The sequence below is a fragment of the Phocoena sinus genome, chromosome 21 (genome assembly GCF_008692025.1).
Source record: "Phocoena sinus isolate mPhoSin1 chromosome 21, mPhoSin1.pri, whole genome shotgun sequence".
NCBI classification, from domain to species: Eukaryota; Metazoa; Chordata; class Mammalia; order Artiodactyla; family Phocoenidae; genus Phocoena; species Phocoena sinus.
In genome coordinates, this window is record NC_045783.1 from 13,768,255 (window position 1) to 13,785,526 (window position 17,272).

General features: G+C 42.2%; 1 protein-coding gene across 2 annotated transcripts in view; it reads left to right on the forward strand.

Moving 5' to 3' along the window:
• SNX25 (sorting nexin 25) overlaps positions 1 to 17,272 on the forward strand; it is a 124,999-nt gene that overhangs the window by 74,753 nt on the left and 32,974 nt on the right. For both annotated transcript variants that reach the window (XM_032618403.1, XM_032618402.1), the window contains exons 7-9: positions 10,622 to 10,803; positions 13,743 to 13,874; positions 16,112 to 16,384. In XM_032618403.1, the coding sequence (XP_032474294.1) occupies positions 10,622 to 10,803; positions 13,743 to 13,874; positions 16,112 to 16,384 (587 nt within the window). The remainder of the gene's footprint in view (positions 1 to 10,621; positions 10,804 to 13,742; positions 13,875 to 16,111; positions 16,385 to 17,272) is intronic.

Here is a 17,272-nt window from a genome sequence, read left to right on the forward strand (position 1 = left end):
CCCCCATGCTTACCTTTCATTGTCTTCCCATTGTTCTTAGAATAACAACGCTTCGAAGTGAAACCTGCAAGGCCCTGCTTGCTCTGGCCCCATCTTGATCTTCAGCCTCATCTCCCGCCAGACCACCCCCTCCCTCTGAACTCCAGCCAAACTCACTTTTCTCTTTCCTCAACTCACCCCAGTTCCTCCCGCCTCATATTCTTTGCACATTCTGTTTCTTCTTCTTGGAATGCTGCCCTACACTCAGTATCACTCTGCCTAGATAACTCCTACTTATCCTTTATATTTTATCTTGAATTTCTCTGCTTTGTTCACAACACCTCTCCCCCCGCCCCCTGCTGATCCTGGGTAGATGAAAGACCACCTGAGTTCATAGGACCCTTCACGTCAGTAGAGAAAGGACTCCGAAGGATATCTTCCTTCAGAGAAGGAATCACCAGAAGTAGGTCTTCAGTCACTCAGCAAACATCTTGTGAGTGCCATTATGTATGAGGCACAGCTGTGCAAGGCATGAAACTGTCCCCGACCTTCAGGAGGAGACAGGTGGATACACAAACAAAATCACAGTACAGTTTGATAAATTCAGTGAGAGTTGCCGGTTCGGGATCGAGTAGTGGCACAGATGTGTGGAGTGTCAGCTCTACCTGGGCCAGAGCTCAAGAAAGGCGTTTTCTTAAGGGTAGCAGAGTTGAGTACAAAAGATTGAGTGGCTCTCATACCCTTTGGGCTTTTTGGGTGGCTGCGGCTGGATGCTGCCCCGTGTGCGTTTGTATGTGGGTTATGTCAGCTGAGACACTGTGCAGGTGCTTGGGATGTAATGGAGAGATGAGCCTTGATGGGAAGACGGGGGCCGATCCTAAAGGGCCTTGGGAGCTGTCCTGAGAAGTTTGGGCTTAATCCTGGAGACCGGTCGTTCTCAAACTATAGTGTGTGTCAGAATCACCTGGAGGGCTTGTTAAGATGCAGGTTTCTGGGCCCCAAAGTCTGTGATTCTGTGGCTCTGAGTGGGCCCTGAAAGTTCGCATTCCGCACAGGTTCCCCAGAGATGCTGATGTTGCTTATCCAGTAACCACACCGTGAGGACCGCTACTGTAGAGCCAGTGATCTGGTCGCGTTTGCATTTTAGTGCCCAACTCTAGCTTTTTATTAACAATTAGAACAGCCCAGGTAGTTGAGAAGTGGTCTAGTAAAATTAGCTGGCTGCTAGGGTCTCAATAATCGTGTTCCCCCAGAATCCTTTCGTTGAAATCCTAACATCCGAACTTGATGGTATTAGGAGGTGAGGCCTTTGGGAGGTGCTTAAGTCGTGACAGTGGAGCCCTCATGAATGGATTTGGTGACTTATAAAAGAGGCTGTAGAGAGATCCCCAGCCTCTCCCATCGTGTGAGGACACAGCAAGAAGGTGGCAGTCTGCCACTGACAAGAGGGCCTTCACCAGGACTCAACTGTGGTGGCACCCTAATCTTGGATTCCCAGTCTCCAGACTGTGAGAAATACATTTCTGTTGTTTATAGCCAGCCGGTCTGTGGCATTTGGTTATAGGTGCCCGAACTAAGATACTGGCCAAGTGTAGGAATTCTAGTAGTAATGGAACACATGCTACATTTTCCCTGCAGTTGGATGTGAATGAGCCCAGTATTTCAGCTCCCTTTAAAGCTTTCCCCCACCCCACTGCTGTTCTGGATCCTGAAATGTTATCAAGAATAGTTAAAGTGGGGCTTCTCTGGTGGCGCAGTGGTTGAGAGTCCACCTGCCGATGCAGGGGACGTGGGTTCATGCCCCGGTCCGGGAAGATCCCACATGCCGCGGAGCGGCTAGGCCCATGAGCCATGGCCGCTGAGCCTGCGTGTCCGGAGCCTGGGCTCCTCAGCGGGAGAGGCCAGGACAGTGAGAGGCCCGCGTACCGCAAATAAACAAACAAAAAAGAATAGTTAAAGTGATAACTAATTAAGAACCTGCTGTACAGCACAGGGAACTCTACTCAATACTCTGTAATGGCCTCTATGGGAAAAGAATCAAAAAAAAAAAAAGGGTGGATATATGTATACATATGACTGATTCACTTTGCTATATACCTGAAACTAACACACAACGTTGTAAATCAACTATACTCCAATAAAAATTAAAAAGCAAAACAAAACAAAACACATAAGCTGTTTCCCCGGTAGGAAATAAAGGATCCTCTATGGACAAACAGACCCTGCAAATTAACAAGACTAATGATACTGAAACATTAAATGAATTGTTAAATAAAGAATAAAGTGATTCAAGGGTAGTATTTATTCAGCTGACTGCAAAGAGGGACATAATGTTGATTTGAGTCTGGTAGCAACTGCTGTATATAAATACTGCACTCTTGGGGGTGACGCGCTCATCGTGTAGATGGGGAGGTGTTGGCAACATTGTGTGTATCTCGTTTAGAGTGTAAGTAAAGAGTTTTGGAACTGAATGTGTCAAGCAGAAGTGTAGAAGAACTTCAGACTATATTAAGTATGTACATACACACAGTTACTTGTTGATAAGAACCATAATAATTTCCATTAGGAATTATTTTTTTAAATAATATTTCTCATCTGATTTGGGATGTAAAGGTGTCCCTGCCTGAAAGAAGGAGCTACTCTGTAAACTCTAGCGGACTTCTCAGAGTCCTTTCTAATGCTTGTGATCTAACTCCTAGCATTGCAGTAACTTGACACAGTTTCTAATTTGTGAATGACCTAAACTTACAAAGCACCCCAGGCCATTGCTGCAGGGCGCTTGCCAGGGTTTCCCTCTGCCCAGCCCTGATGCTCTGAGTGCGGCAGCGTCCAGAGCCTGCGGTTCCTTCCCCAACATCCAACACAGCCCCATCCCTTACCTGCCTTGAGGGACCGAGGGCTCAGGGCACTTCCGTTACACTCTCTACAGAGAGTGTAGTTTTATATAGTTACATGTAAAATTACACATATATAATTTTATATCCAACTCTGCTCCCACCTCTCTTCTCCCAGAAAACTTTAGTCATCTTCCATTCTAAGACCTGCATTTATACGAATAAAGTTCAGGTCCAGAGATGTTCAACAGGTACCTGGTTAGTGACATGCTGATCTGGAACTTGAAGCCACGTCTCCTGGACTTTAGTCCTGGACTCTTCCCACCGCACTGCTCACTCACACAGGCAGATGCTACGCGAGTCATGCTCCAAACTTAGAAATCGTATGCGTCAGAACTGCGTTCTAAGTGTCTATCTTCTGTCTGTTCAAGTCGCAGTTCTAATGTGGGAGAAGGGTTCTCCCGGCAATTTGATGTGTGGATTTAACTGATAGGACGCTATTATTTAAAAAATCTATTGCAAGCATGCTGGAGGGCCTTAAGCCAAAGGAAGTACTGGAAGTTTCAGCCCTTGAGATGTTTAAAGGAAGGAGATAAAAGGTGCGCTGTAGGCACCCTGACAGCGTGCCTTGCCTGGCCTGTGAGGCCCCTGTATTCTTCTCCACTATAACGTGAGAGTCTCCACCATCAGCTCCTGCGATAGGATCTCTGCTTATTCCTCAAATATACTTTCTACTAAAGTGGAGTGACACACTCCAGACTTTGAAATTTCAAGTGTTTGGTGTGGTAAGAGAATCCCACTTGTAAAACAGAGAACATTCCGGCCTCAAGTTGAAAAGAAAGGTAAATATTGTTTTAGTTCCTGGGCAGCTTTTGAGGTGATTTTCAGATAACTCTGAAGAAGTTTGTGACGATCAGTAACTACTGAGAATTGCCATCAGCTTCACAGTAAGAAGGAAGCACCATTTCTCCTTTGGAAACTGGACTAGTCCCTGAGTAAATCCATACCTGTTTCTTGAACCCTCTTCTCAAGGGGGTTTATTGAAACTTGTATTTCAATGTCCAAGAAAGATTCAAAGACTTGTTAGCCTGTTGGTGACGTTTTCTAGCGAGGAACCCCCTAATCCCTTCCCTTGATTGCGTGGGGGGGGGGTGTGAGGAGACCTGTGCATCGTGGGGGACAGAACCCAATGCTGGGGAGTCGGGGTAGTGTAGCCTTGCCTTCTGCACTCTCACAGGAGCTGTGCCTCTGTATTAATACTTCTCAGTGGGGTGGGAGGACAGGGGCATTTGACAAGGTCTGGAGACATTTTTGGCTGTCACACAGGGGGAAAGGGATGCTACTGGCATCTAGTGGTAGAGGCCAGGGATGCTGCTAAACATCCCATGATACACAGGACAGCCTCACAGCAAAGATTTATCCACCCAGAATGTCGCTGGTGCCCAGGCTGAGAGATCCTGCTGTGTGTCATCCGTGGAATTCCTCAATCAACCTGCCGAGGCTGTTGCAGTTAGGCTATGCCTTGGAATTTGATAGCGCACTAGGAGAAAAGAAATAATCTATTGTTGATACTTTTGAGTACTTGAAAAATACAGCGGTGCCATTTGAATCCAGTTATACTTGTGCTACTTCTGGAGCCCTTGGTTTGCACTGTAGGTTACTTTACCCTCCTTTGCCACATTGGAAATAGTATCTAACAGTTGTCCCCTGGTGTTTTTGTTTTACTGCAAGTCACTTTACTCACTTAAGGAAGAACTATATCATGGGCAGAAGGCTTACAGCAAAAAGCAGTTCTGTGATGTTGTTCATAGGTCCACTGAAATATCCTTATAGAGTTCGCCTAAGGTCTAATCCAAATGTCTTTTTCCGCAAATGACCCCCTTTCCTTTTGCTCTGACCTCAGTAGCATCTAGACTCTATAGGAAGGAAAGCAGTAGACATTTATAATTAATTGTTGTAGAAGATTATATCACTTGTGTGTTCTTCTCGGCACCCGTGCAAAGAGCCACTGCCACCCAGTGTGTCACCTGCCACTGTTTGTGGTCTCGGCCTTCTTTTTTAAGCTGGATTAAACACTGTGTGGTTAACCGGTTTTTAACAGTGTGCAGCATTACCTAGGTCTCTGCAGAGAGACAGCTGCAGGAGTCTCGCTTGAGCTGGGCAGCGCATCTTCCACCCTCTTGCCTGCGCTTCTCTTGGCGTGAAGATTTCTTGGATGGACGGGTTCTCAGGTCACAAAGAAGCGTATTCATCTGCATCGCTGGATTTACTGGGATTTTTGCACGGCAGTCACGTGCGCTGCTGGAGTGCCCTGTTAGTCGTTTAGCCCTGAACATGGCATTGGTTTTCTGAGGCAAAAATAAACAGAATTGTCTAAGCAGCAAGTTGCCGTAGCGTTTGTTAGCAACAAGCTTTGTCATCAGACAATGGCTTTGCCTTGCCCTTAACAAACAGAATGCATTCACGTGAGCAGGGGACATTCAGGCAGGACTCCAGAATGTTTTCTCAGCTCTGCAGCTGGGTTTTAGGGGAAGGTTTATTCTCTTTCTTCCTTCCCTTTGGAATTTGCCTCAGTTTTTGTCCTTTTAGAAAGACTTTTAAGCCTTCTCAGGAGAAGAATTTGATTGTTGTTAAATGTGTGTCAGTTTCTTTCTCTATATCTTTCTTTTTATTAGTCTGTTTTAACCCAAAATTAAAATTGCAGTCTAGGTTTGTTCTATAAAAGGCAAGTTTTTGTCCCCCAATTTTAAAGTAGCTTAAATGTTATGTACAGAATTTAGAGTTTAAGGATGTATGTTTCGAATGTTTAAAGTAAATGTAACCAATGCAAAATAGTTTAAGGATATGTGCTTTAAATCTATTTAAAATAACTGTAATCAATGCAGAATAGTGGATTATAACTGTAGGAGTTTAAGCTCCTTAGAATCTAAGTATAATGGAACTAACATGAGCTTTGGAGGTAGAAAAATAAATGAAAACTTTTCTGAAAAATTCACTAGTCCCAGCACGTATTTCTTTAGGTATACACACGAATAGTTTTAGTTTGCAATAGGCTAATTGGGGGACAGACTACATTTACTTTTGTCTTCCCACTAAGGGGGCTCTGAAATACGCTTTTTTCCTCTCGAGATGAGTGCTGAGTTAAGTTCTTTGGTCAGGGCCTCTCTGTCAGCCAAGAATAAGATATGCTGAGAAACCATCACTGAGGTCAAATGAAAATGTCTCCTCAGCACATGTATGGAAAACATCCTGTAATACCTGACAGACCCTCTTGAGCGAGGCTGACTGTTGACTTGAAGTCTGCCTGTGACCGTTGGTGATAAATGTCAGAAAAAGCTGCTCTGAAAGACACAGTGTTTTGTGGTCCTTGCCTGAGTTTTTCCAGTTGATTGTTCAGCCTGCCCAGGCGCTATTGTAAGCATCTGCCGATTGACTCTGTGACACGAGGGCAGTGACGACCACCCTAGAGAATTGGAGGTCTCCCTAGGTGTGTAAAACTTCACTTAGACTCCGTGTCCAGGGGCACCGAGAAACACACCACCAACCCTCTTTTATTGTCGCCAGTTCCAGTCTAAGTCATGTGTGTTCTGACTCACCTCCAGAGCTGTGCTCTGACCTGCCCAGGAAGGTTCATACCCATCCAGAGGTCGCCTCGGCCCTGGACACCACCTGAAACAATCCCGCCGTGTTTCTGAAGTGAGCTTGTTCTTCTGCTTTCCACAGTGGCTTTCACACTTTGCCCACTTTCCTCAGGCCTCTGTCCCCTCCCCCTTTCTACGCACCTCCCTGAGCAGATAACCTCCCTCCCCACTTCCAGAAACCAGAACCTAGGAAGGGAACTGCTCCAGCTCCCCATTTGCTTGTGTCTGCATCCATCGCTGTGCCTTGCGTGTTACCACAGTGGAGGAGGTGGCCTTTCCCAAAGCCAGCCTCCTCAGGTGTCTACTGGGTACCCATCTGTCACCTTTTTTTCTTTTAACTGGTTCCTGCTCATCAGCATTAAAACCAGCTCATTTCTTGTCCATTTAAAAAAGAAGAAAGAAAAGAAAAATGCCTTCCCTCAACCCAGCCCTTCCCCGCCTTCAGGTGTGTATGCAAAGCCAGTCAGTTGTCCCCAAGGAAATGCTCAGCGCTCATCGTTTTTAAAAATTAATTTCGTGTGAGTCTTTTGCTTTTTATAAGTTATATAATGTCAGCTTAAGAAAACAAACCATTGTATATGTTTTTGAGGTGATTTTCTTTTTTTTAAAACAATTTATTTATTTGTTTTTGGCTGGTTGGGTCTTCGCTGCTGCGCGTGGGCTTTCTCTAGTTGCGGCGAGCGGGGGCTACTCTTCATTGCGGTGCGCGGGCTTCTCATCGTGGTGGCTTCTCGTTGTGGAGCACGGGCCCTAGGCATGTGGGCTTCAGTAGTTGTGGCACACGAACTTCAGTAGTTGTGGCTCACGGGCTCTAGGGCACAGGCTCAGTAGTTGTGGCACACGGGCTTAGTTGCTCCGCGGCATGTGGGATCTTCCCAGACCAGGGCTCGAACCCGTGTCCCCTGCTTTGGCAGGTGGATTCTTAACCATGGTGCTACCAGGGAAGCCCATTGTAAATGTTTTTAAATTAAATTTTTAAAAAGTCTCGCTAAGACCATGTAGCTCGTGGTGGCAGAGCCCGAATTCTAGTCTGATTCCAGACTCTACTGACAACTGTCTACTGCATTTGATGTGGAGGTCCACTAGTGATCTTGGCCACAGCAGATTTGATGGAGGGGAGGGCTAGACACCGTAACAGAGTAAGCTGAAGAATGGGAGGTGAGGAGACTCACCCTGGTTCTCTCCTTCACAGCCAGAGTTCTAGAAAGAGCACAATACCTGATCCACAGCAAGCACTCAGCTTGATCTCTCGGTAACATTTGACACAGATCGTACATCCACTCAACACATTTTATGAGTCCCTCGTGTGTTGCCAGGCACTCTCGTAGGTGCTGATGGTACAACAGTGTGTGAACAGACAAAACGCTACCTTTATGAGGACATACAGGATAACTAAGTCGAATATGCAGTATGGCAGTCGTGCTGTAGAGCAGGGGTCCCCCAGCCCCCTGTCAGGAGCCGGGCTGCCCAGCAAGAGGTGAGCACTGAGCCAGTGGGGAAGCTTCATCAACTGCTCCCCATCGCTCGCATCACCGCCTGAACCATCACCCCCCCCACCCCCCGTCCACGGAAGAGCTGTCTTCCACGAAACCCGCCCCTGGAGCCAAAAAGGTTGGGGACCGCTGCGCTAGAGAAGGAAAGACGGGAGAAGACTGGTGTTTTAGGGTGTAGGTTGCAGGTAGAAGAGAGTGGCCGGGGAGGTCTTCCCTGAACCCTGAACTAGGGACCTGAAGGGGGCGGGGAACTGAGCCAGGCAGATTCCTGGGGGATGAAGGGACCAGGCTGAGAGGATGGATAGTAAAGCCCGGAGTAGGGAGCTACCCAGTGCGTCCAAGAAACTGGTCACCATAGACCACGTAGTGTGTGACTCCATTCATACGAAGTGTCCAGGATGGGTAGTCCAGAGACAGCCCTATAACGTAGTGATTCACTATTTTTATAGATTATACCCCATATAAAGTTGTTATAAAATATTGGCTATATTTCTTGTGCTGTATGCTATATCCTTGTAACTTATTTATTTTATACCTGGTAGTTTGTACCTCTTAATCCCCTTCACCTGTGTTGGCCCTCCCCATATACTCCTTCCCTCTGGTAGCCACTGGTTTATTATCTGTATCTGTGAGTCTGTTTCTGTTTTGTTACATTCATTCATTTGTTTTAGTTTTTTTAGATTCCACATATAAGTGAAAACATATAATATTTGTCTTTTTCTGTCTGACTTATTTCACTAAATATAATAGCCCCCAGGTCGATCCACATTGCAAATGGCAACATTTCATTCTTTTTATGGCTGAGTAATATTCCATAATATATATTGGGTGGGTCAAAAAGTGCCTTTCGTTTTTTAAGTAAAAATAAAAGACACATTTTTCATTTTCACCAAGAACTTTACTGAACAGTGTATTCATCCTTTTGTTCTACTACCTTCTGCCATTTTTCAGGCAACTTCATAATTCCACCTTCCCAAAACTTACCTTTTTGAGCAAAGAACTGTTCCAGGTGCCTTTTACAGTCTTCCAGGGAATTGAAATTTTTTCCATTAAGAGAAGTTTATAAAGACTGAAATAAATGGAAATCTGAAGGTGCAATGTCTGGTGAATACAGCGGATGAATCAGAACTTCCCAGCCGAACTGTAACAGTTTTTGCCTGGTCATCAAAGAAACACGCAGTCTTGCATTATCCTGATGGAAGATTTTGTGTTTTCTCTTGACTAATTCTGGACACTTTTTGTCGAGTGCTACTTTCAGTTGGTCTAGTTAGGGGTAGTGCTTGTTGGAATTAATTGTTTGGTTTTCCGGAAGGAGCTCATGATAGAAGAACTCCCCTCCAATCCCAACATATACACAACATCATCTTCTCTGGATGAAGACCGGCCTTTAGTGTGGTTGGTGATGGTTCATTTCACTTGCCCCATGATCTCTTCTGTTCCATATTATTGTACAGTATCCACTTTTCATCGCCTGTCACAATTTGTTTTAAAAACGGAACGTTTTCATTACGTTTCAGTAGAGAATCGCATGCGGAAATATGGTCAAGAAGGGTTTTTTTTGCTTAACTTACATGGAACCCAAGCATCAAAGCAATTAACATAAAACCAAGCTGGTGCAAATGATTTTCAGTGCTTGGTTTGGATATTTTGAGTATGTTGGCTATCTCCCGCGTGGTATAATTGATCTCGATTTTTTTTTTTTTTTTTGGTACGCGGGCCTCTCACTGCTGTGGCCTCTCCCATTGCGGAGCACAGGCTCCGGACGTGCAGGCCCAGCGGCCACGGCTCACGGGCCCAGCCGCTCCGCGGCATGCGGGATCCTCCCGGACTGGGGCACAAACCCGTGGCCCCGGCATCGGCAGGCGGACTCCCAACCACTGCGCCACCAGGGAAGCCCTGTTCTCAATTATTGTTTCGATTTGATTGTATCAACTTCAGCTGGTCTACCCGCCCGTGGAGCATCTTCCAGTAAGAAATCTCCAGCACAAAACCTCGAAAACCACTTTTGACACGTTCGATCAGTCACAGCATCTTCTCCATATACTGCACAAATCTTTTTTTTGCATTTCAGTTGTGTTTTTACCTTTCTTGAAATGATAAAGAATAATATGCCAAAAATGTTGCTTTTTTTCTTCCATTTTCAATATTAAAATGGCTACATAAAAATTCACCAATCTTGATAAGTTGTTTTTTAAATGCACGCTGATGTGACAGCTGACGCATACAATCTAACGAAATTGTTTCAAATGAAGTTAAAGACAACTAAGTGCTACTAGAGCCATCTCACGGAAACAAACAAACCTTTTGGCCAACCCGATAGATATGCGTATCACATCTTCTCTATCTAGTCATCTGTTGATGGTCACTTAGGTTGCTTCTGTATCTTGGCTATTGTAAGTAGTGCTGCTATGAGCATTCGGGTGCATATATATTTTTGAATTAGTGTTTTCATTTTCTTTGGATACATATTCAGGAGTGGAATTGCTGGATCATATGGTGGTTCAATTTTTAATTTTTTGAGGAACCTTCATATTGTTTTCCATAGTGGCTGTCCTTTAGTACCCACTGCGGCTCAGAACGTACCACATCAGACATTAATCTGGCCCACAGTCGCTGTGTTCCCTCTTTTGTACCTTGTCCTCTGAGTGTGTACTATCCATCTATCTCATTCAAGGTAAAGAAACTGCTGCTATGAAGGCTGATCTCCTGAGGGCCAGGAACATGAAAAGGTACATTAACCAACTGACTGTGGCAAAGAAGCAGTGTGAGAAGAGGATCAGAATCCTGGGAGGCCCTGCCTACGACCAGCAAGAGGATGGGCCCTTGGATGAGGGGGAAGGGCCTCAAAGCCAGAAGGTGGAACTTTGTAGTTTCTTGTTTTGCCGTTTCATATTTGTTACGAACACGGCTTTAATCACATAGACAATCTTTTCACTTCTTGGTATTTAACCTAAGACATATATTCCAGAACATAGACTCACATGTTGTTCTTGTAGGGCTCTCAGTCCATCTTTCCTTCTTGACTTCCATACTGTTTTTAGTTTGCTAAATTTTTTGGCCTGAATACAAATCAGGTAATTTCTTAAAGAGTGTAAGTATTTTATTATAGTTAAGAAGCTGTGCTACAGAGTCAGAAAGCCTGGCTTTTAATCCCAGGTCTGCTGGGGATTGACTTTGGGCAAGTTAGTTAGCCTCTCTGTACTCTACTTATAAAGTAGGGTTAACTGGACATACCCTACAGGGCATGATAATCATTAAATTAAATAGTGCACATAAAATGGTAAGTATGGTACTTGGTGTATAATGAGCACTTAATAAACATTTGTTATTACTGGCAGTAATTATTCAGGGGTATGTTTAGTGATGTTATAAATGTAAGAGGAACCCAATTGTGGTCTCTCCTTTTGGGATAAAACATTAGTCCCAAGATCCTAATTCTCCACATTCTCATTAGTACGCCGTAGGTAGTCTCATGAGTGTATCGTAGGTATTCGGCAGCTAGAGAATCTTGGGCCTGGGTCCCTCTTGGTAACATGTTGGGGGTATTAAGAGCACATTTACTTACTCTTCTAGGCCTTGTGGTCCTTTTGAGTGCTTAGGGGGTATATTTCCTAGAGAAAAATTAACCTGCTGGTCAAGGGGTAATACACACAAAACATAAAACTAAGTTAATAGAGTATGCATCATGAAACCAGATCCAGTGGGTTTGGGAGATAGTGAAAAAGGAGTAAATAAAAATCCCTGAGGGGAATAAAGAACAATCTGCCTTCATAGGCTACCTTCCAGCCTGAAATACTTCATGGCCTTCGGCATATGTGACATCCACCAGGACAATTTTTTGTCTTCTGCCTAGAGATTATTGATTGTGGCATCAGCCCTCCCAGAATTTACCAGAAGTCTTAGGACAGAAGGAAACGTGCTGATCCAACAGAAGGAAATTAATGCAAGAGCACAGTGTTTGCTATATGGAAGCCCTTAGTAAATGTTAATTGGTATTACATTGTCTCTCTCTATATATATATATATTTTTTTAATCATATATTTACAGTAGTGTCAACGTGGACCTACCCAGTCTTTTCTTTCCACTTCCACACAACAGGCTCAGAATTACTGAGATTAGTTCATCTTACCTTAACACAATGAGATTGAGTTCATCCCATGTTAACACATTTGACTCAGAAGTGTGCAGTCTCCTTATCCTGGTCACACAGACCCACACCGTTAGTGTAGGTGTGAATCAGTGAAAGGCTTATGCAGGCTTCAAGAGAAAATAGAAAACAAATGGAGAAGAGAACTTGGTTAATTCACCAGCTAAGATATGAGATATTTCAGATGTGTAGCTAGACTTGAGATATATTTGCTGTCATTTATTTGCATATATTTGCACTTTTAGAACTAAACATAGGAGTGTTCGTAAGACACAATAAAAGAATCTAAAAGTGGCTAATTTAGAAGATGTTTTGGACTTGATTTTGCAAATATGTGGATTTGTATCTAACTTGAAATTCATTTCAATCCATGAAATTATACTGGGAAGACTTCTTTAGAATTGTTGCGAGTCTTTCCTGCTCAGCTCCTCCCCATGTTAAAAATGGATTGCTGTCTGAGTGATCTGTCATTCCCAGCCAGAGTCGACATGGGAGCCTTCAGACTTCTTTGGAGCCTGTACAGTTAGGATTTGTACCGAAAAATGCTTCGCTGGTAGGTGTACATAAAGTGAGGATACATGCTACGGTCTCCCAAAGTTAGTAAACTAAATCCTAAATATTAATGGTCTGTAGCAAGGGATCACTTTTGATTACTTAGTTATCAAAAGTTGTTAGAAAAATGCCTGCCCCCTTCTGTCCACAGAACAGATTGAGGACTTACTGTCAGTGGCAGAAAGAGTTGAACATGCATTGATCATATGCACTTGATTTTAGAAAGATCTTAACTGGTAACATTTCTGAAATTTTTCAGTCGCCACAATATTAACTTTAAAAATCTTAAATGTAAGTTTTCTTTTCGTTGCAGTATACATAGACATCATTTTTATTACTAATTAATAACTAAGGATATAGGAGTTAAACTCCTTCTAAATTAGTTTGAGGCATTTCTCCTAGTTGAGTCATGAATTATTATGAAGCTCATCTGCTTTCTCATACTATAGCAGTCCATACTCAAGATTGATCTCACTGTGTCTTCAGATAGTGGTTTTTCTTTTCTGTAAGCATTCAAAATAGTAAACAAAGGAGTAATTGTGATACATCTCTACAATAGTTTTATGGGCCAATTAAAATGCATACAAAAGATTTTTTTAAACGAATGTGATATTATAAACAAAAAGACAAGGTATGAAATCATTTGTAGATTTCCTCAGCTATATGAAAATAGGATGGAAAGCAAAAATGCCAAATTATTAGGTTCCAGCTTCCTGGTCTTTTATATATTTCTCTTCACTTTTTCTATTATTGGCACGATTGCTTTTAGCAATACATCCCATAAGGCAGGGATTTTTGTCTGTTTCATTTCCTAGAAATGTGCCTGATACAGAGTAGATGCCAAATAAATCTTTTGCTGAATGAATGAATGATTAATAGAAAATTGGTATTTATTGAATATGTGCATTTTGAATATTCAGTAAACTTTTTAAATTTAAAATTTAGGAAGGTGAGAGAAGTACTCTATTATATTGACTATGAACTTAGAAAATGACACATTTTTTCCTGAATGTAGAAAGTAATCCATTGGAAGTTAAAGCAAACTGATATTTAAAATTTGATTTTTAAAAACTTTCTCTTAAATTTCCTTCATAGATTCTTCAATTCGAAGATATCTTGGCCAATGCTTCCTACCGAGAGCACTTTCGAACATACATGGAAAGGATGGACAAGAGAGCTCTGATTAGCTTTTGGGAGTCTGTGGAATATTTAAAGAATGCTCACAAGGTAGGATATATAGGCCCAAAGGAATATTAATCACTAGCTGATAAAAACTTGTATGTTAGGCAGTATGTCTGTGTTTCTTAATCAAGCTGTAAGATAAGATACATTAAAAGAATACTTTAAACCAAATATATTATCGGCATTATGTTCTAGCCCATAATGGTAAATAGAATTAGATTTCATTTTTACAAAAAGTGCTTTTGAATGTGTAGTCAAGGAAAAAAGATTTACAAATATTCCCAATTATTGAATTTAGTTTCAGGTAGTTACTTTTTTAACCCATTATAAAAAAGGCATATACTTATTACCCACATGGCTGTTACAATAAATTTGGTCTTATCACCTACACTTCAATCTCATAACCTTGTTACTTTTAATATCATAATGTGCACATTTTACACAACTGTCCTCCTTTTATTTAATTTAAAATAAGATTGTGTTAAGCAAGACAAAAAATAATTTTTGGTTACAGATGCCCATTACAGCACAAAGCCCAACAATAAGCATTGTGTTTTGCACTTGGCAAGTTCTCGATATATATTTAAGAGTTAAACTGAAGAATGTGAAATATATGTGTGTGTGTATATATATATATGTCTAAAAACATATATAACAATATGTACAACATATATAATACATGCATCTTGAGAGGCTTATTTATTTTTAACATTTTTATTGGAGTGTAATTGCTTTACAACAGTGTGTTAGTTTCTGCTTTAAAACAAAGTGAATCAGCTATACATGTACATATATCCCCATATCTCCTCCCTCTTGCGTCTCCCTCCCACCCTCCCTATCGCACCCCTCTAGGTGGTCACAGAGCACCGAGCTGCTCTCCCTGTGCTATGCGGCTGCTTCCCACTAGCCATCTGTTTTACATTTGGTCGTGTATACATGTCCATGCCACTCTAGGCTTAGTAAAGTAAGCATAAACAGCACTATGTACATTAAATTACTCATTTGCACTTCATATGAATGTTGCTAGGGCTGAATACCAGCTTAAAATACATCATAAATTACAAACTACTTTGGTTAAGGAACTAAATCCAGTCTCATAGTATTTTTAAATCTTCTTAGGAATGTCTTTCATTGTTCATTTATAAGCCACAAATTACCTCATTTTACTCAATATTATATTTGCCAAATTTATTACATATATTATTTACCAGATTTGACTACAAGCTTGACTTTTGGCTGCTCTCAGAGGAATATTGAAAAGAGCAATTTAAAAACTTTTCCTAAACTACTGAAAACAAGTTGAAAAATGTCAATGCAATAAGAGGATATAGCTTCCTCAAATAGCTGTATTTTGACCTAGCAACACTGATTTGGATGTAAAACTTCCGGATTGTTTGTTATATTCATAATATTGGTTAAGTCGTTTGTCTTCATCTTTTGCTACCGTCGAAGACTTTTCATAACATTTCTAGAGTTAATAAGTTGTCTATAGCGGCAGTGTAGAGGTTATGTTAATGAGATGTTTGCACTTCCGAATTAGGCTTAGTACACTTAGGCGGAGACCTTGCTTAAGACCAAGCTGTGTAATACAAGCTTGATTACAATGTAGTAAGTCATCATTCTGAAGAATATTTCTCTTGCTTTCTTTAATTATACAATTATTATTTTTGTGGTACGCGGGCCTCTCACTGTTGTGGCCTCTCCCGTTGCGGAGCACAGGCTCCGGACACGCAGGCTCAGTGGCCGTGGCTCACGGGTCCAGCTGCTCCGTGGCATGTGGGATCCTCCCGGACCGGGGCACAAACCCGCGTCCCCTGCATTGGCAGGTGGACTCTCAACCACTGCGCCATCAGGGAAGCCCTAATTATACAATTATTATATTGACTTTCTTCTGGAGTGAGAAGTTGGCATTTCTAATTATTTTTACTAGATGAAAAAGTCATACTGAATTTAGCTGATCAATTGTATTCCTGTGGAACTGAGATTTATGAGAAGGAATCCACTGCAAGAAGAGAACTGTTCTCATTCTTATTTTTTTCCTTCCAGCATTAAAAAGAAATTACATTTGTTAACTGTTCAACGTAAAGTGTTCCTTTTAAGGAACCAGTTGTTTTTCCAGGGTCTGACACTCACCCCTTGGCCCTGAATGTGCCCACAAAAGCCTTTGCACACTCATCCTACATTCTGCATGGCTCCCTTCCACCTTTAAAATGCAGATAATTCAGAAGAAAATAGTTTTTCTCAGAGATGGTATTACTTTCTTCATCTTCCTGTCTTCTCAGAACGAAATTCCACAATTAGTTGGTGAAATTTACCAGAATTTCTTCGTGGAGAGCAAAGAAATATCTGTGGAAAAATCACTTTACAAAGAAATCCAGCAGTGTCTTGTAGGAAATAAAGGAATCGAAGTGTTCTGCAAAATCCAGGGAGACATTTATGAGATGCTGAAGGATAGGTATTACCCTTCATTTATTGTCAGTGATCTGTATGAGAAATTGATGATAAAAGAGGAAGAAAAGCATGTCTCCCAGTTGATTTCCAACAAGGATGAAATGGTGAGTCATGTTTAACTTTCTGCTCCCTTTTGAGTGGATAAGCTTTGAATATGATTATGTGGGTGCAGACTTTGTGAGCCAGATTTGGTGTGCACCTTTATCTTTTGGCATACAGCACTTTTTTTTTTTAACATCTTTATTGGAGTATAATTGCTTTACAATGTTGTGTTCGTTTCTGCTGTATAACAAAGTGAATCAGCTATACATATACATATATCCCCATATCCCCTCCCTCTTGCGTCCCCCTCCCACCCGTCTAGGTGGTCACAAAGCACCGAGCTGTGCTATGCGGCTGCTTCCCACTAGCTATCTGTTTTACGTTTGGTAGTGTATACATGTCCTTGCCATTCTCTCACTTTGTCCCAGCCTACCCTTTCCCCTCCCCGTGTTCTCAAGTCCATTCTCTGCATCTTAGTGTACAGCACTTTAAGTTGAATTTCCTTGTTGCTTCTCGTCCTCACTTCTGTCTTTGTCCTTCTGACCAGCTGGGTACCACCAGCCGCTGCTGAGTCAGAGACCGACCCCTGCTCTGTCTGCCTGAGACGCAGCTGGGTTTGACTCCTGAAAAGTGAGGGCAGAAAATCTGTGGGGTGGGACATTTGTGACCAAGTAAGAGAATCATTAGCACAACAGTCCAGCTGGAGAACAGACAAAAAGGACGGGGAAGAAATGAGGAGAGGTAGAGGATGCAGGAGGAGTCTGCAGGAAATACTTTGGAGTTTAAAAAAAATCAGATGAAATTAAGATATTTGAAAGAAACCTTGTCCAGCCATACCTGAAGTCTAATTTTCTTATAGTGTCCTGGGTCATTTTGGATAGCCCCAGTCGCCATCTCCCTTTTACTGCTAATGACCTATATGAGTTTGAAGGTTTTGAAGGTACAAAGGA